This window comes from Saimiri boliviensis, chromosome Y (genome assembly GCF_048565385.1).
Source record: "Saimiri boliviensis isolate mSaiBol1 chromosome Y, mSaiBol1.pri, whole genome shotgun sequence".
Taxonomy (NCBI): Eukaryota; Metazoa; Chordata; class Mammalia; order Primates; family Cebidae; genus Saimiri; species Saimiri boliviensis.
Window position 1 is genome coordinate 17,078,721 of NC_133471.1, and position 21,014 is coordinate 17,099,734.

A 21,014-nucleotide genomic window follows, 5' to 3' on the forward strand; every position below is an offset into this window, starting at 1 on the left:
CAGCTTTTCCACAGACTAGGGGTTGGTAGGGGGAAGAAGGCGGCGAGTGAGAGGCGGCAGCTTAGCATGCGGCAAGGGGTAGGGCGGGGCTTCTGCTCGGAACAGTTGTGATGGAGCATTTTTGGCTGCAGCGGGGCTGGGTGGAGTAGCGGGTTGGCAGGGAGGATGGTGTCATGCAGCTGTGGCACCTCACGTCATTCTCAGACGTTACATTCTCATAAGGAGATTGCCACTGAGATTTCTCCCATGTGTAGGCCAGAGTACTGCTCTTAGCATCTGCTGATCCCAGCGGAGGCGGGGCTCAGAGACTTAGAGTGTTTCATCCCTCGTTTTGCAGCCAGGTCCCTGAAAGGCCCAAAATATTTATGGCTGAAAGCCAGAGTTTGTGGATAACCGATCTAGTTAGTGTATATTTCAAATCACTAATAGTTTGTACAATATTTAGAAGTTTCTCCCCCAAGAAAGCATGTAGGTTAGGTAGCTCAGTTTAATCATTTATCAAAACATCAGGTTTTGCGTGGCAGTTCACCCTTGAAAAGTGACGGCACTTTGGTAGCACCATACTGACATATCACATGAACCCAGAAGTTTCAAAGTTGGTCAGCATGGTACAAGCTGGGTCTATTGAAAGACACACACACACACACCCTTGCACATGCACGCACCTTTGCACACATCCCTGCACACACACACGCATGCACACACCCACTCTGGTAGCAACACACACCCCGGCACACACACGCACCCCTGCACACACCCATACACACACATACACACATCACGTCTGGTAGCAGGCCACTGTAGTCCCAACTACTTGGGAACTTCCTATGTGACAGGATCACTTGACGCTTGGTTGAGGAGGCTGCAGGGAGCAATGCACATTGGCAGTAGGAAACTTACCACTTAAAAAAGTTGTACTTCATAAATATATAATTTTCAAATAAAACGATTTAAATTGGGGATTCCTGTATATTTCCACTTTGTAAAATTAGAATAGCTTCTGTTATCTAGTTTTTCTAAAGAGTTTTTCTCAGGTAGGTAGTGAAATGCACCATTAATCCATGAAGCCATTCTGCCTTTTGCTCTTTATGTTACAGTTTTTTCATATAGCATGTAAGGTACTTTAAAAGAGGTCAGCCCCTTTAAGGGAATTTGACATCAGTTTTCAACACAGGATGTAATAAAATTTAATCTTTTCGCCTTTATATTGTTATCTAAATATAGATTTATTTTCTAACATTTACAGCAAAATTATGGAAGCAGATTGCCCTGGCAAGCTATTCATTGGTGGGCTCAGTAGAGAAACCAATGAACAAATGCTAAAAGCAATATTTGGGAGATATGGTTCCCTGTCAGAAGGTAACCCTTAAAGTCAACATGTACATATTTTTCCCTAAAGTAAACATAGATTTAATATATGTGATTGCTTACATAATTTTTGGTTTGTTTTTAAACTCCTGTTTTGAAGTTTCTATTTGGTATTCAGAATGTTGTCATGGCCGCAGGTGAAGGGTCTGTGGTAAAGTTCATCTGCATACTACTACCAATGGGACATTGTTGTAACCAAGTGAGTTAGAAGGGGAGCACCAGTGTCTAAGTTCCAAATTAAGAGTTCTTTATTTGGCAGTGACTGAGAGTCAGCTCACCCTCAAAATCTCTCAGCCCTGACAAAGGGGCTTGATTTTCCTTTATACCTTGATTTAGGTAGGGGAGGGGGAGCCTAGCCAAAGTGGAATTTTACAGAAATAGAGCAAGCAAGTTACATAAGGAAGCTGGGAACCAGGGGTCAGGAGGTTCCCAGGATGGTTGGTTGGTAAGTGTATCTGCATACAAGCATCGAGGGAGGTAGCAGGGGGAACTTTCCATATACTCAATCCCTGAGGAGGGTATTGACTGTAGCAGGTAGGCTTGCCAAGCAAGAGGTGTTTACAATGGTTACAAGTACTCGGAACAGTGTGAACCACTGTTAAGGATTCAAAGCTTTGAATGCATTGTGACCCAGGAATGCACCTGGAGGGGGTTGAGGCATGTCAGGGTCCTGGCTAAGATAGAGTCACTTAGGCTGGCACAAGTTAGGTTATTACAATACAAGCAAAAGTAAATTTTTCTGGTAGTAGGAATGAAATGGAATGAAATAAGCTGTCTATAGGGGTGATGGAGTGTTAAGAATCACAGTAAGGATGTGAATTGCAATTTGCTTGTTATTTTGATGTAACATTCAGATAGCTAGTACTATCGGAAGTCCATTATATAAATGAAAAGGTTTTCATATATTTCAATTTATTTCTTGAAAGATCAAAGCAGGAAGTGCAGAGGCTTTGCCTTCATTACTTTTGAGAACCCTGCAGATGCTAAGCATGCTGCCAGAGATTGGAATGGAAAGGTAAGTTTCCCTTATTAGTGCTATTCTAACTCTGTTCTTCAATTAACAGCATCTCTAGGTATTTTTTTACTACTAGTACACTTTGAAAATAGTATAATGACTTATGAATGGAAATGATTTAGCTGTCCTCCTCCTTGGACATATAAATGCAAGTGTAGTTGGAAGGATTTTGGAATGAACATTATATAAATTACCTTATGGTAATCCAATTTTTATTTTTTTATTTCAATATGAGTGTAAAAATGTTTCAAAGCTTTTGAACAGCTTTAAAATTTAGAAGGATCTCTCATTGGAATGAGAAAAAAAAAGTCATGTTTATTAAATGGCTGCTAATGGAATTACATCCAATTCATAGTAATACATCTATAGCACAGAGAAAGTCTGGATAGACATCTAGACAGACTTACAAGAAATAAATCTTCTGTAGACGGACATCGAGACAGACTCACAAGAAGGAACAATCCTCTCCCATTTTCTGAAAATACATTCTTGAGAAAGTTCATTTAAACAAGACCTTTCCATTTAAGGAAGTGTTAAGTACTTGAAAATAGAAAACAATACGAGAACATGGAAGTTGGATAACAGAACAAGTAACTGACAATTTACCTCATCCTTGTGCCCTTCTCCAAAGAACGTTGTTTCCTCCCCTCCCCCCCGTAACCAGGGTGACATGCATACCTAGTTACTTAGTAACATGGATACCTCCTTATTAATTTTTCCAGTGTGTTCCAGGACTTGCTTTGATCCAAACAATAATATCTTGTCCTGTGGAGTGTTAAGTACTGGAGGCTATGTATTTGTTACAGCTTTAAACTTTTATGCAATTCTTGTTCCTACTGAATTCCTTTGTGTTGCAGCCAAGGAGATTTCTTTGGATATGCCCTGGAGCTTTTTTTTTTTTTTTTTTTTTTTGATAACATTATCTCAATCTGTTTTTTTTTCCTGCTATACTTGATGCCATCCCCAATATGTTTTTCTGGACCACTTGAGTATATTCTTCCATGTAAATGTTGCACAATTGGCAATTTATCCTTTAAGAACAACTTAGATTTTCTATTTTTTTTTTTACTCACTGTCTATTATAGGAATTTTGTGCTCACCGTACCATGTATTAATCACTTGATCATTAAATTGTCTTTAGTACATCTTTAAACTTTTCGAGTTGATTTTGTTTTTCTCTGTCTAGCTCACTTTCTGGTACATAGCCGACATTGCATTTTTATTCACGCTTATCCTCTCATATTTTAAGGTGTAGTACAAGCTGATAATTGATTTGGTTCATGGTTTCATGCTAGGTCTGGAGACACTTTTGACTTACATATCGTAATGTCTGGCCATTTTCCCCCAGTTTTTGTACTGAAGAAGGGTTAATTTGTGCAGATGTCTTTTCCACATTGCCTTGTCTCACAAATTTTATTATGGAAAAATTAAAATAGATGTTATATGCAGAGAAGTGTTAAGAAGGTAAATAAAGAAGGTACTTAGAGTTTTCAGGGGAAGATTACAGTTTAAGAAATTGTGGCAGACTTTGGAACACTAGGAAGGAAGCAACTGTGCACTAAAGTGGGGAACCTATTCTGGGCCAAGAAATAACAAACAGTGTCTCAAGATGGGAAGAACTGCTTATTTGTCTGCAACAGGTCTTGGATGGGATGTAGGATCCTTTCCCAAATAACAAAAGCCATTTAAATAGAGTGTTTTGTTTTTTTTTTTTTTTTTTTTTTTTTTTTTTAGAAAGAAATAAATAGTAATAAGAAAAAGAATAAAGAAGAGGAAGAGGAAGAGGGAGAGAGAATGGGGGTATTGCTTTATTGCCCGGGCTAGAATGCAGTCTAAATGTGGATATGCCTATAATTGTCCTTAATAATGGGGACATAAAAGAAAATGAGGGAAGAGAATAACAAACAAGGAGCCAACCAACATTTCATTTAAACTTCTAAGTTTTTATGATATGGTACTGATAAGAGTGTATGTTTTGTGTATTTAAAGTGGAGAGTTCTATAAATGTTAATTACGTTTACTTGTTCCAGATCTGAGTTCAAGTCCTGGATATCGTTGTTAATTTTCTGTCTCATTGATCTGTCTAATATTACTGGTGAAGTCTCCCACTATTATTGTGTGGGAGTCTAATTCTCTTTACTAGTCTCGTATGTCTGGGTATTCCTGTATTGGGTGCATATATATTTAGGATCTTTAGCTCTTCTTGTTGCATTGATCCTTTTATCATTATATAATGTCCTTCTTTGCTTCATATGATCTTTGTTGCTTTAAAGACGCTTTTATCAGAGGCAAAAATTGTAACTTCTGCTTTTTATTTATTTATTTTTTGCTCTCTGTTTGGTTGGTAAATCTTTCTCCATCCCTTGTTTTGAGTCTTTGTGTATCCTTGAATGTGAGATGGGTCTGGATGCAGCATACCGATGGGTTTTAGTTTTTTTATCCAAATGGCCTGTCTGTGTTTGAATTGGGAGATTTAGTCAATTTAAATTTAGAATTAATAATGATATATGTGAGTTTAATACTGCCATTTAATATTAGCTGGCTATTTTGCCCATTAGTTGATGTAAATTCTTCATTATATTGATGCTCTTTACTTTTTGGTATTTTTTAGAAAGGCTGATAGTGTTTGTTCCTTTTTTTTTTTTTTTTTTTTTTTTTTGAAACAGAGTTTCACTCTTGTTACCCAGGCTGGAGTACAATGGCCCAACCTCGGCTCACCGCAACCTCTGCCTTCTGGGTTCAGGCAATTCTCCTTTCTAAGCCTCCTGAGTAGCTGGGATTACAGGCACGCACCACCATGCCCAGCTAACTTTTTGTATCTTTAGTAGAGACGGGGTTTCACCTTGTCGACCAGGATTGTCTTGATCTCTTGACCTCGTGATCCACCCGCCTCGGCCTCCCAAAGTGCCGAGATTGCAGGCTTGAGCCACTGTACCTGGCCATGTTTGTTCCTTTTTATGTATAGTGGTTCTTTCAAAAGCTCTTGTAAAGCAGGCCTGGTGGTGATGAAATCTCTGACTGCTTGCTTGTTCACAAAAAACTATTTTTCCCTCACTTACGAAGCTTAGTTTGGCTGGATGTGAAATTCTTGGTTGAAAGTTCTTTTATTTAAGGATGTTGAAGATTGGTCCCCACCCTCTTATGGCTTGTAGGGTTTCTGCTGAGAGATCTGCTGTAAGTCTGATAGGCTTCCCTTTGTGGGTAACCTGATGTTTCTCTATGGCTGCCCTTAGTATTTTCTCCTTCATTTCAACCCTGGTGAATCTGACAATTATGTGCCTTGGAGTTGCTCTTCTTGAGGAGTATCCTTGTGGTGTTCTCTGTATTACCTGGAGTTGAATATTATCCTGCCTTACTAGGTTTGGAAAATTTTCCTGATTCATATCCTGAAGCGGATTTTCCAGCTTGGATTCATTCTCTTCGTCACATTCAGGTACACCTATCAAGCATAGATCAGGTCTTTTCACATAGTCCCATATTTCTTGGAGACTTTGCTCCTTCCTTTGTATCCTTTTTTCTCTAATCTTGTCTTCTTGTTTTACTTCATTGAATTGCTCTTTTTCTTTTTTTTCTTCTTCTCTTTTTTTTTTTTTTTTTTTTTTTTTTTGGAGATTGAGTTTTTCTCTTGTTACCCAGGCTGGAGTGCAATGGCGCGATCTTGGCTCACCGCAACCTCCGCCTCCTGGGCTCAGGCAGTTCTCCTGCCTCAGCCTCCTGAGTAGCTGGGATTATAGGCACACACCACCACGCCCAGCTAGTTTTTTGTATTTTTAGTAGAGACGGGGTTTCACCATGTTGACCAGGATGGTCTCGGTCTCTCGACCTTGTGATCCACCCGCCTCAGCCTCCCAAAGTGCTGGGATTACAGGCTTGAGCCACCAGGCCCAGCATGAATTGGTCTTTGCCCTCTGATATCCTTTCTTCTGCTTGATCAATTCGGCTGTTAAAACTTGTGCATAATTCACGAAGTTCTCGTATTGTGTTTTTCAGCTCCATCAATTCACTTATATTCCTCTCTAAATTGTGTATTCTTTTTAACATTTCATCAAACCTTTTTTCAAAGTTCTTAGTTTCTTTGGATTGGGTTAGAACAAGTTCTTTTAATTCACAGAAGTTTCTTATTATCCACATTTTGAAGCCTGCTTCTGTAATTGGAACACACTTGTTCTCCATCAAGCCTTGTTTCATTGCTGATGAGGAACTCTGATCCCCTGCTGAGGAAGAGGCGTTCTGATCTTGGGTATTCTCAGCCTTTTTTGGCTGTTTTCTTCCCTTCGTTGTAGATTTATCCATCTGTGGTCTTTATAATTACCGTCTTTTTAATGGGCTGAGTGGACGTCCAGCTTATTGATTCTCAGCACCGAAATCTGAGCAACCCACTGCGCGGACTAAATCAGCGGCATTAAGACTGATGGTGCTTTTCTGACTCTGCACCAAGAACTGACGCTCCGAGACACTGGCAAAACTGCCTCACTGGTCACAAGAGTCGTGCTGGCGACCCGTGGGGCTGCTCCACTGGGAATCTCCTGGTGCGTGAGCAACAAGAATTCATGAGAAGGTGTGATGTCCTCTCGATTTTTGTGCTTTCACTGGGAGCCACAATCCAGAGCTGCTAGTGATCAGCCATCTTGGATCTCTCCCAGCAGAACTGATTTCAAACATTACTTTGGCCTACAGAAAAGATTAAACTGAAGAAATTTATTGTGAATTTAATTAGGACATTAAACCATTTCTGAGAAATAACATGAAGTACTATACTGAGCTGTGTTTTAGGGATGCCTCTAGACAAAATAAGAAATGAGTAAGACAGAAAACATGAATGATACCAAACAGTGATCACATCTATTGAAAGAGAACTCGTGTAGATAGAGAACTGTAAATCATATTTGGACATTTTATGTGATACACAGCAGCAGGTTCAAGAATAAATTCATAGTGAATAATGTGACTAACCACTTTGAATAAATAACCTTATGTTTTCAAATGACACAGTCTTTCATATAGCCCCAAAACACTGAAACTTTTAAATATGTGATGTGAATGCAAAGATGACACATATTGTATATTGTACAGAAGAGATGGGCTACAGTCTCCCATACAATTTGTTATGGTTTAACTTTTTAGGTTTTATTTTTAATACCAGAGGCCTTTTCAAGGAATTGAATAATGGAATTGGTGCACATTTCTTAACAGAATGCATGGTCTCAGTGATTGTTGCAGGTTTTGCAATGTTCACAACGTGGGCATTTCAGGAAAAAGAAAGTTCGTTTAGCAGAAAACATCTAGAATGTAAATAGAGTTGATGTAAAAAATGTCTGTAAAATAGGATTATTTGAAATCTGGCAGTGTTGCTGATGGTATGCTTAATACTTTTAGTTTTTGGATGGAAAAGCAATAAAAGTAGAACAAGCCACGGAACCATCTCTTCAAACTGCTGGTTGCCAGAGAACACCACGTTTTTCAAGAAAGAGAAGACCCACAGGAAAACAGAGATCTGCAAGGGAAAGGAGTGGACAGACAAGAGGTTGGCATCCCTCATGTGGAGGACGCTTGTGAAAAGTTTTAATATATGAAGTTGGAAACATAGGACTGAAAGACAAAAAGCTTGAAATTATAGAAATTTCTCAAATTCTTTGTATCCTTTATGAACAGAAAATTAACTGTTAATAAGCAACATGATTTATAAGTACTAAAAGTGTATAATGAGAATGATTAATGCCTCAAACTCGTTTTAAGATCTTAATTACTTTGCATTGAAATAAGAAAAATTTCAAAGTGAATTGACTTTATGAATCTTGATTATGTGTTCTCCACAGATTTTCCACAGAACATGTTCCCATTGATTATCCTTTAGAGTTTCTTACTTTGGGGCCCAGAATTTCATATACGTTGTATTATCAAAATACCATGAAACCTTGAAACCCATCCAATGGGACATTAGTAATTGAGTATTTGAGGACTGATTTTAACAATATTTGTTTGTTTCTGTGTGTGTGTGTGTGTGTGTGTGTGTGTGTGTGTGTGTATGCGTGTGTGCGTGTAAACATGTATACAAATCAAAACCATTTCACTTCTGATATAGAGAATTTGTTAACACACCTGCCATAAAATATTATCCATTCATCGAGTATAGAACTTCAGTTTCTCAAAAGATTCTTTGACTCAGAAATATCAGAAACCTTGGCTTCGAAATACATATGTATCTTTCTTTGCAGGAGGAAGAGCTTCTGAAAATGGTATTTAAGATTGATTTACTCAGTAGGACAGAGAGGTTAATTTCTACTTAAAAAATAAAGTGATCATGTATTAAGAAAATACCTGTTGGATAACTTGTATTATCTATTAACCAACCATCAAAAATCTAAAATTTAGTTTGGAATTTTAATAGCTAGCTATGCAGTTTATGGGAAATACATTTTCTAAATTTGAAATTGCAGTATTCGCTTCATTCTAAGAGGCAGAAATTGTTGCCTTTTTTGATTGCAATTAATCTTCAGGGTGAAGTTTAATAATACTCTGCCATGTAGGAGAATGTGTATATTTTTAAATGTGACACCAGTAAGGTCTCACATTTTTGTAGATATGTTAAAAAATTATTATTTAATATGTGATTCTTAAAGATTATTAAAACTGAGCATGGGCTAGGAAGAAAAGTAGTATTTAATAAAGGTAGAATAAGAAATCTGTTATGTTAATAAATTTGTAGATAATGGATTTTTCTCAGGTGTCATGTATCATTGCATAAATAAGTGAGTTTCTTTGAGTGTAATATGGTTTATGTTTATTACATGATTTGAAACAGCTTTTATAGTACTAGAACAACATGAACAGTAATTTATCATTTATCTCCTAACTTTTTTTCTTTAGTTTCATCATATTTTGTTGTTTAGCCAATAGGCGTCTGCTCTCAGTTTATTCTCCACTTATCCCATATTTCTTTATCACATCAATGTGCAGTGTTTCTTGAGTGATTATTTATTAGGTGTTTAAATGGATTTTGATATTTTGAATTGCACTGATTTATACAGAAATTCTACATTCTTTAGCATACATAAATGTGAATATTTAAGATTACAATGCGTAGGAAAGATTTAGAAATATCTACCACTTAGCCATTTAAGAAATGGTGATGTTACTTAACAAAAGATTTTGTTTGAAATACAGAAGATGGTGAATACACTGGTGATCTCAACATGAGTTTTTTTAGGGGACCTTTTCCAGTTAAAAGACGTACACCTTTGAGAAGTGGAGGTCCTTATCCAAAAACGTCTGCTCCTTTTACGGTGGCTAGAAGAAACAGCGAGATGGGAGGTAAAGGTAAGTGCTACTAGATGGAATTATGTCATTTCTGTATAAATAAAAATGAGCCATTTGTACTGAAGTGTTAAAGTTTGAGAAACAAAATAGATGTGACACATACATAGGCATATTTACTGTTTGAAAACTTTTATAATAGATTCAATCGAACTAGAGAATTTACAAATTTATGGTAAAGACACACTTGATCTTCAAATTTCAGATAAAAGAAGGGATTACAGTGAGGAAAACACTCCTTTTAATGCTGTGTTTGCTAGAGAATGGCTTTTAGTTTTTCTTGAAGTTCCTGGTAGTATTTTTTGATGGTCAGCTTCTTAATCCAATCAATTCTCCCATTTCCTAGGTCCCCTTGTATTGAACCCCTGGTGTTCCAATCTATAAATTGTATGTTGAGTTTCATTGTTTGTTTGAAGTACTGCCTTCACCAGACCAGAGTGCACTGGCGAGATGATGGCTCATTAGTGCCTCAAAATATGGGGATGAAGCAGTTACTCTCTTAAAGCTGCCTGCTATTGTTGCAGCTCGTGGCATGTACCACCACACCTGTCTTAATTTTTTACAGAAATTTCGGTAGAGACATGATCTCACTACATTGTCTTAGTTGACATTAAATCGCTGAGCTCAGGTAGTAGAGTTGCCTCAGTCTTCCACACTGGCTCATGGTATGAGCCATTGTGCCTGGCCACCCAGATCCTGAGACCCCAACAATGATTATGTGATAGACATTCTGACTGGTTTTTAGAATATTAAGAGCATTCTCAAAGATGCATGTTGGACAAGAGCATATCCAGCATTTTCACTTATGTGGATATCGCAGAAGTATAGAGTAGTGAAGTACAAGAAGGGCTTTAAATTAATCGTTAAGATGGTACAGTGATGTTTAAACATTAACACAAGATACTTAGTGAAGGAGTTCAAATTACTTGAAGGGAGAATTCAGAACTAAGCAGCATGAGGCAAGCAGTAGGGTTGAATAGAAGTAATAATTCTGAGAAGGAGAAGTGTAAGGTTTCAGAGTGAACAAAAGAAAGCCAGACGATAAAGTAACAGCTCTCAGTAAAGAATTTTAAGGAGAACATATTAAAATTCTGAATTAGCCCTCCATGATAACATGAAGAAAATGGAAACATTGCATTTTGAATTTTACATTTTATAATAGACTATCAGTGAAGGTAGGTAACTGCTGACTTCAAAATGCACAAGTCAGCACATTTTCATTAAATGTTTAGCCAGTTAACATATCATAGGTGGAAGAGTGATCATTAAGAAGCTGCACATGAAGAGTATATTGAAAGAGATTGTTTTCTATTTTGAAAGGGGCATAATGATGTAATTAGCACTTGAATAGTACTGCTTATTGCCAGGAGAAGAATTCTTGGCCATCATTAGAAAACCTGCACTAGTACATTTTAATTTTTTAACATTTAAGATAGGGCCAACCACTTCGAGACCGAGGAGCACATTTAGGTGTAAATATAGCAAGCAGCCATTCGAGGGTTGTAGTACTTGTGTGCATGAGATGCACTAAACAACATGGGTAAAGTGACTTTCTTGAGCTGAAAAAGCACATGTGAACTTTAAAATCAGCAAAGACTTTGATGGTTATACGTGTTTTGCCTCTGTAATCAATAGTCATAGGCAATTCGTGTGAGAAAGAAAATAATAACTAATAGTTATTAGCCATTAAAAGTGAACTTTTTACCTAAGTGTTAGTATATGGCTTAAATTTGTAAGAACTGGCATTGAAGGAATCAAGAGATAATTCAGAGCTGTAAGAAGGAATCAAGGTGTCAGGAATTTCTGGTGACTTAGGGAATGAAAAATTGAGTCATTGAAGAAATATTTTGTAACATTTGTCTTAGAGAACAAATAATAGTGTTTGAGGTTTTCTGCCATTTGCATAATGTTTCACCATGTTAAATTTACAGATCCCACATCACGTGGAAGGGAGAATTACGGAGGCCCTTCATGCAGAAAGTCAGTCTCTTCCTGGAGGCGTGACCATATGTCACGAAAAGATGATGGTTATGCACCTAAGAATAGGTAAAGGAAAAATCAAAAACCAGTTTATTGTTATTTTAGTTATGATATTCAATTAAGAAAATGGAACATTTTTTGGTAAACAATTAAGTGGCTTATTTTAAAAGCTGTGTTCTGCAACAACCACCTCCATCTAGTTCCGAAACCTTTTCATCACTCCAAACTACAAGTCCCTTACCAGTTTAGCAGTCCCTTTCATTTTGTCTTTTCCCTCGGCTGCTAATAACCACCACCACTCTGGTTTGTCTGTGAACTGACAGGTTCTGCATACTTCATGTTAATGGGCTTGATCCATCTCTCCTGGACTTTTGTATGTTTTCTTTCTGCCTGATGTCCTGAAGTTTCATTCACATCATAGCACTTCAGTCTTTACATAAGCTGTTAAACTATTCATTTCTCTGGGTGTTTCCTCCACACTGTGTTTATGCACACATGTTTGTTTGAGTACATTTACTGAATTCTGGGTATGTATGAGTGAAAATTACTTTCCATAATGTCAATTTTTTTTCTGAGGCCCCACCATATTTCTTCTTAGTAGCTGCATCATTTTCCAATCCATAAAGCTCTGGATCAGCGTTCCAGTTTATCTGCATCCTCTCACTGTCTTGATATTTGTAGCATTTTGAAATGTATAACCATTTCAGTATGGCTGTAATATGGTATCTCACATGGGTTTTGAAATGCATTTCTGAATAACTAATTATGACTATCAGTTCCACTTGTTTTTTGGGTATTTTGATATTGTATTTGGATAAGTGCCTAGTCCTTTATATACGTCTGGCCTTTATTTTATTTAAGCTCTACATAAGTTATCTTTTCGATACTAGAAGTTGATAACTTAAAATTTGTTTCTTCAACTTACGCACTCAGAAATAATCCAAGTTTCCAAGACACCATACAATATTCCTCAATGCGTAGACACTATGTATACCATGATCATTCTCATTCTACACAGGATACACATTCCACTAGAGGATATAGGTATTATAACATTTTTTGTTTTTGTTCAGTACCTTTCTTTAACTGTTCATTCTGACACTATCAAACCTTTTTTGTTTTTTCTTTTTTAATTTAGTGATCATGATGGCTATAGAAGACAAGCTGGTAGAGATCATTCTGAACATCGTCGTAGAAGTTCTACCAGAGATTCGTATCAGATATGTAGTAAGACTCCAAGTTTAGTTTTTAAATTACAGAATTATATTGAATAGACCAGATTTTTAAAAAGGAAGGTAGAAAGGTAAAAGGTAACATGTTTAAATACTGAGAGTTTTGAACAGTAGAAAGCTTAAGGAAGTGTACAAAGCTTAAAACCTATGTTAATTATCAGAAAATGTGACTGGCGTTTAATTCAGAATAAAATTTCTTAAGCTTGAAAATACTACCCTTCTGCCTCTTTTAAATAAAGCCTTTTGGGCAATGCAGGAATAGAATTTGTTTAGCCTATTGTTTAGACAATAGGCTTCTGCTCTCAGTTCATTCTCCACTTATCCCATATTTCTTTTGACAACAATATGCAGTGTTTCTGGAGTGTTTATTTGAAAGATGTTTAAATGGATTTTGATATTCTGAATTGCACTGATTTGATATAGAAATTCTACATTCTTTAGCATAGATAAATGTGAATTTTTAAGACTACAATGCATAGGAAAGATTTAGAAATATCTACTGCTTAGCCATTTAAGAAATGGTGATGTTACTTAACAAAAGATTTTGTTGGAAATATAGATGATGGTGAATACACTGGTGATCTCAACATGAGTTTTTTTAGGGGACTTTTTCCAGTTAAAAGATGTCCACCTTTGAGAAGTGGAGGTCCTTATCCAGAAAAGTCTGTTCCTTTTACTGTGGCTAGAAGCAACAGTGGGATGGAATATCAAGGTAAATGCTAGCTGATGGAATTCTATCATTTCTGTATGACTAAAAATGAGCCATCTGTACAGAGGGTTAACTTAAAGTTTGGAAACAAAATAGATATGACACATACATTGGCATATTTACTGTTTCAAAAGTTTTATAGTAGATTCAGTCAAACTAGAGAATTTACAGATTTATGGTAAAGACACAGTTAACCTTCAAATATCAGATAGAAGAAGGAATTACAGTGAGGGAAACACTCCTTTTAATGCTGTGTTTGCTAGAGAATGGCTTTTAGTTTTTTTCTTGATGGTGCTGGTAGTATTTTGTAATGGTCAGCTTTTCAATCCAATCAATTATTCCATTTCCTAGGTCCCTTTGTATTGGACCCCTGGTGTTCCAATCTAAAAATTGTATGTTGAGTTTCATTGTTGGGTTGAAGTCCTGCCTTCACCAGGCCAGAGTGCATTGGTGAGATGATGGCTCATTAGTGCCACAAAATCTAGGACTGATGCAGTTACTCTCTTAAAGCTGCCTGCTGTTGTTGCAGCTGGTTGCATCCACCCCCAAGCCTGTCTAATTGTTTTTAACATTTCAGTAGACACAGGATCTCACTGCATTGTCTTAGTTGACATTACATCCCTGAGTTCAAGTATTTGACTTGCCTCAGTCTTTCACACTAGCTTATGGTGTGAGCCATTGTGCTTGGCCATCCAGATACTGAGACCCCAGCAATGCTCACGTGAGAGGCATTCTGACCAGTTTTTAGGATACTAAGGGCATCCTCAAAGATGCATGTTGGACAAGAGCATGTTCAGTGTTTTCAGTTGTGTGGCTATCACAGAAGTGCAGAGTTGTGAAACATAGGAAGGGCTTTAAATTAATCATTAAGGTGGTACAGCGATATTTAAACATTAATGCAAGATACTATGTGTAGAAGTTGAAATTAATGGAGGTGAGAATTCAGAACTAAGCAGCATGAGGCAAGCAGTAGGGTTGAATAGAAGTAATGATTCTGAGAAGAAGAAGTGTAAGGTTTCAGAGTAAACAGAAGAAAGCCAGACAATAAAGAAATAGCTCTCAGCAAAAAACTTTAAGTAGAACATATTAAAATTCTGAATTAGCCCTCCATGATAATAAGAAGGAAATGGAAACATTACATTTTGAATTTTACATTTTGTAATAGACTATCAGCGAAGGTAGGTATCTACTGACTTGAAAATGCACAAGTCAGCACATTTTCATTAAAAGTTTAGCCAGTGAACGTAGCATAGGTGGAAGAGTGACCTTTAAGAAGCTGCACACGAAGAGTATATTAAAAGAGATTGTTTTCTATTTTGAAAAGGGATTAATGATGTAATTAGCACTTGAATAGTACTGCTTATTACCAGGAGAAGAATTCTTGGCCAACATTAGAAAACCTGCACTAGTACATTTTAATTTTCAACATTTAAGATAGGGCCAACCACTTCGAGACCAAGGAGCACATTTAGGTGTAAATATAGCATGGAGCCATTCGAGGGTTGCAGTATTTGTGTGCCTGAGATGCAATGAACAACAAGGATAAGGTGACTTTCTTGAGCTGAGAAAGCACCAATGTGGAAACTTTAAAATCAGCGAAGACTTTGATGGTTACGTGTTATGCCTCTGTAATCAATAGTCATAGGCAATTCATGTAAGAAAGAAAATAATAACTAATAATTATTAGCCATTAAATGTGAACTTTTAGCTAAGTGTTAGTATATGGCTTAAATTTGTAAGAACTGGCGTTGAAGGAATCAAGAGATAATTCAGAGCCATAAGAAGGAATCAAGGTGTTAGGAATTTCTGGTGACTTAGGGAATGAAAAATTGAGTCATTGAAGAAATATTTTGTAACATTTGTCTTAGAGAACAAAAAATAGTGCTTGAGGTTTTCTGCTGTTTACATAATGTTTCATCATATTAAATTTACAGATCCCACATTACGTGGAAGGGAGAATTACGGAGGTCCTTCATGCAGAAAGTCAGTCTCTTCCTGGAGGCGTGACCATATGTCACGAAAAGATGATGGATTGCTTATTACTGCCTCAAATTCTGGGGCTGAAGCAGTTACTCACTTAAAGCTGCCTGCTATTGTTGCAGTTAGTGGCATGCACCACCACACCTGTCTAATTTTTTTTAATATTTCGGTAGAGACAGGATCTCACTACATTGTCATAGTTGACATTAAGTCCCTCAGATCAAGCATTTGACTTGCCTCAGTCTTCCACACTGGCTCATGGTGTGAGCCATTGTGCCTGGCCATCCAGATCCTGAGACCCGAGCAATGCTTACATGAGAGGCATTCTGACTGGTTTTTAGGATACTAAGGGCGTCCTCAAAGATGTGTGTTGGATAAGAGCATGTCCAGGGTTTTCAGTTATGTGGCTATCACAGAAGTGCAGAGTTGTGAAAATTAGGAAGGGCTTTATATTAATCATTAAGGTGGTACAGGGATATTTAATCATTAACACAAGATACTTAGTGTAGAAGTTGAAATTATTCGAGGTGAGAATTCAGAACTAAGCAGCATGAGACAAGCAGTAGGGTTGAGTAGAAGTAACGATTCTGAGAAGGAGAAGTGTAAGGTTTCTGAGTGAAGAGAAGAAAGCCAGACAATAAAGTATCAGCTCTCAGCAAAAAATTTTAAACAGAACATATTTTCATTAATGTGTTAACACATTCAGAAAATGTGCAGAACATTTTCATTAAAAGTTTAGCCAGTGAACGTATCATATGTGAAAGACTGACCTCTAAGGAGCTGCACATGAAGAGTATATTAAAATAGATTGTTTTCTGTTTTGAAAGGGGCTTAATGATGTAATTAGTACTTGAATAGTACTGCTTATTGCTAGAAGAAGAATTCTTGGTTATCATTAGAAAACCTACACTAGGACATTTTAATTTTTCAACATTTAAGATAGGGCCAACCACTTCGAGACCAAGGAGAACATTTAGGTATAAATATAGCATGTAGCCATTCGAGGGTTGCAGCATTTGTGTGTGTGAGATGCACTGAACAACATGGGTAAATTGTCTTTCTTGAGCTGAGAAAGCACCAACGTGTAAACTTTACAATCAGCGACGACTTTGATAGTTTTATGTGTTTTGCCTGTGTCAATAATTGTAGGCCATTCATACAAGAAAGAAAATGATAAGTAATAGTTATTAGCCATTAAAAGTGAACTTTTATTTAAGTGTTACTGTTTGGCTTAGGTTTGTATGAACTGGCCTCATAGGAATCAGGAGATAATTCAGAGCCGTAACAAGTTTTCAAAGTATCAATTTCTGGTGACTTAGGGAATGAAGGATTGAGTCATTGAAGAAACATCTTGTAACAGTTGTCTTAGAGAACAAATAATAGTGTTTCAGGTATTCTGCTGCTTATATAATGTTTCATCATGTTAAATTTACAGGTCTCACATCACGTGGAAGAGAGAATTATGAAGGTCCTTCACGCGGAAAGTCAGTCTCTTCCTGGAGGCGTGACCATACGTCACGAAAAGATGATGGTATTCACCTAAGAATAGGCAAAGGAAAAATGAAAAACTAGTTTATTGTTGTTTTAGTGATGAAATTCACATAAGAAAATGGAAGATTTTTAGGTAAACAATTAAGTGACATCTATTACATGCCATGTTGTGGAACAACCACCTCCGTCTAGTTCCGAAACCTTTTCGTCACTCCAGCTACAGTCCCTTACCAGTTAAGCAATCCCTTTCATTTTGACTTTTCCCTCAACTGCTAATAACCACCAGTCTGTTTTGTTTGTAAACTGACCTATTCTGTGTACTTCATGTTACTGGGCTTGTTCAACCACTACTCGACTTCTATATCTGATTTCTTTCTGCCTGTTGTTCTGAAGTTTCATTCACATCATAACATTTTGCTTTTTACACAAAGTGTTAACCGATTCATTTGTTTGGGTGTTTCCTCCATACTATTTTTATGCACACGTGTTTGTTTTGAGTACAGTTACTGAATGCCGGGTAGGCATGTATGAGTCAAAATTCTTGGTCTTAATGTTAAGTTTTTATTTTCTGTTTTGATGCCCCACCACATTTCTTCATAATAGCTGCATCATTTCCAGTCCAGCAAGCATTGTATCAGTGTTACAGTTTATTTGCATCCTCTCATGGTCTTGATATTTGTAGCATTTTTAAATGTATAAGCATCTCAATATGGCTGAAATATGGTATCTCACTTGGTTTTTGAAATGCATTTTCTGAATAACTAATTATGAGTATGAGTTCCACTTGCCTTTTAAGTATTTTGATATTATATTTGGATAAATGCCTAGTTCTTTCTATATATCTGGCCTTTATCTTATTTAAGCTGTGCATAGTTATATTTTTGATACTTAAAATTTGTTTCTTCACCTTATGCAATCAGAAATAATCCAAGTTTCCAAGACACCATCGAATATGGTTCGGTAGGTAGACACTATGCCTACCGTGATCATGCTTGTTCTAGACAGGATACACAATCCACTAGAGGACATAGGTCTTATAACATTTTGCGGTTTTGTCCAATAGATTTCTTAAATTGTTCTTTCTGACACTGTCAAACCTTTTTTGTTTTTTCTTTTTTAATTTAGTGATCATGATGGCTACAAAACGCATGCTGGTAGAGATCATTCTGAACATCGTAGTAGAAGTTCTACCAGAGATTCGTATTAGACATATAGTAAGACTCTAAGTTTGATTTTTAAATTACAGAATTATATTGAATAGATCAGATTTTTTAAAAGGAAAAGTAGAAAGGAAAAAGGTAACATGTTGAAATACTGAGAGTTTAGAACCGTAGAAAGCTTAAGGAAGTATACGAAACTTAAAACCTCCGTTAATTATCAGAAAATGTGACTGGCATTTAATTCAGAATAATATTCCTTAAGCTTGAAAATACTAGTCTTATGCCTCTTTTAAATAATGCCTTTTGAGCAATGGAGAAATAAATACTATCCTGTCAATAAAGAGAGATGAATGCAAATATTTCCAAATAGTACTTTATCTGATTCATGCTTTAGTAATGCCAGTAAAAATGTTTTAATGTATTTCAACGTAAGTTCTATGATTCTATTAATCCTGCAGGGACCTCGGGTGGTGCAGCAACTGCACTAAGGTCTAGGAAGACTTATGGTGGAAACAATTGCCCTAATTATAACAATATATGAGATAGATATGGCAGAATCTGGGAGAAGTACTCAGGGAGCCATGGTGATTTCTCTTCCAATGATCATGAGCATTGTGGCAGAAAGGAGTTAATGTATTCACCCTCTGTGGAGAGAGTTGAGCATGCTTCTTCTGAAGCACATGGTAGCTCAAGATATGAGACATCTACAGGAGATGACGGGGAAGGTGATCTAAAAAAGGAGACCGAAGGTGGTACTAAAAGTCATGATTATTGCATACAAGATTTTGCTGTTGAATGCACAATTAATATGTTGTTTCAGCATTATTACCTGAGTACCACTATAAGAAATAGGTTGTTTTTGGGGGGAGAGGGAGATACTCACTTCCTCCATGAATATTTTTGAGGTATTAAGATTGAAACTTATTTTTTGAAAATACTTTTACAACTGTTAGTGCTAATCGAACTGAAAACTATTCTGTTTTGATGTAATGTCTGTTTAACAATTTTCACAATAAAATTTTACATGTAATATCAAATGCCTGATTTCATTGCTATACATGCTTAAAAGCAAATTATGTAGGAGAGTAAACTGTGGTGATGACAGTTTTCTTCATCTGTTTGCACCTAAGTTGATTTAAAAATAGGCATCTCTTACGTCTCCATTGGAATCTGTACACGTTTCCTACCTGGGCTGTGTTGCTTTAGTTTATTCCTGTATTCTCACCACTTTGGGAGGCCTAAAGAGGTGTGTGGGCCTAAGCAGATCAGGAGATTGAAACCATCCTTGCTTCCAGGGTGAAAGCCAGTCTATAATAAAAATACAGAAAATTAGCCAGGTATGGTGGCACATGGCTGTAGTCGCAGCTACTCTGGAGGCTGAGTCAGGAGAACTGCTTGAACCTAGAAGGCAGGCATTGCAGTGAGCTAGCATTGCACTACTGCACTCCAGCCTCGGTGACAGAGTGAGAAAGTGTCCCCTCCCCCCCACACCAAAAAAAAAAAAAAAAAAAAAAAAAAAGAGCAGTAGTTTTGGCCAGGCGAAGTGGCTCACTCCTCTAATCCCAACATTGGACAGATCACAAAGTCAATGTTCAGGTCTTCTTGAAGCCTACTGGACTAAACTCAAGGTAAAAGATTTGTCCTTAAAGGTAAATTAAAGGAGAAGGTAAATGATTAAATGTGTTTGTTGCTGAAGTTTAAGGTACCCAGAATGTTCTTCTTGTAACATTTTGTGACTGAAGGGGACCATGGTTATGGAAAAATATTTTCCACCTTAATCAAAAGTTAACCAGCTACGTTGCCAAACTACATAGCTTGATGACATTAATTGTTCCTAAACAGTGGAAGATAAATTTCTTTTCAGGAACAAACATTAATTCTTTCTTGAAATATTTGACATGGTTTTAAGTAAGTGTTTAGCAGTATGTTCTCATAAATAGGTATGATCTGGAAAAGTTGGAGTTATGTGAAGTTATTTTTATTTTATTTATTTATGTATGTATTTATTTTGTGATGGACACTAGCTTTGTCATCTAAGCTAGGGTGCAGTGGTTTGAACTTAGTTCATTGAAACCTCCACCCATTTGTTTCAAGCTATTTTTCTTCCTCAGCATCTTTAGTAAGTGGGATTTCAGGTGTCTGCCAGCACAGCTGCCTAATATTTTGTAATTTTTGTATAGACAGTATTTGACCCTCTTGGCCAAGCAGGTCTTCAAATCAGGATACTCCTCTTCTGCCCCCCAACGTGCTATAAATACAGGCATAAGTGACCATGCACAGCATGTCAGATTTCCACTATGCTCAGCCTAACAGATTTAATGTAATATGGATAGGAATGCTTTAAAAGTTATGCCATTGGGACAGTTAATTGTAAAATATATCAGCATAAAGATTCAGAGTGCAGATTGCTTAAAAGTTTAAGAAATTATCTAGTAGTCAAAATAAAATGGGTGGTGGAGAAATCGGATGATGCTGTCAGATCAAAACATTTGGACCCAAGTAAGTAAATGAATTAATTTGCTTGATCATACAACCTAAAGAAATGGAATATATGAAGATTAAGGATCTAATTAATGGATTAATATAGAAAGATAGAAATAGCTACTAAAATATATAAGAATGCTTACCAGAGTGTTCTTTTGTTTTCCATTGAAACAGAACTTTTACAATCCATAGTGTTTAGAAGTAACAAATTAATCTGCAGAAGGAAGTATTTTCATGAGAAAATTTTGACAAGATTTGTTGTTTAGGGTAAAAAAGGCCAA

The 21,014-nt window shown here is 36.7% G+C and overlaps 2 protein-coding genes across 2 annotated transcripts in view; one reads left to right on the forward strand and one right to left on the reverse strand.

Moving 5' to 3' along the window:
* LOC141582964 (uncharacterized) overlaps positions 1-21,014 on the reverse strand; it is an 815,156-nt gene that overhangs the window by 365,434 nt on the left and 428,708 nt on the right. The gene's annotated exons all lie outside the window — the stretch shown is intronic.
* Positions 1,254-18,983, forward strand: LOC141583032 (RNA-binding motif protein, Y chromosome, family 1 member B-like). Its single transcript, XM_074392452.1, has 8 exons — positions 1,254-1,359; positions 2,295-2,383; positions 7,760-7,907; positions 9,605-9,700; positions 12,816-12,890; positions 13,526-13,621; positions 18,215-18,303; positions 18,906-18,983. The coding sequence occupies exons 1-8, from the start codon at positions 1,254-1,256 to the stop codon at positions 18,981-18,983; spliced, it is 777 nt and encodes a 258-aa protein (XP_074248553.1).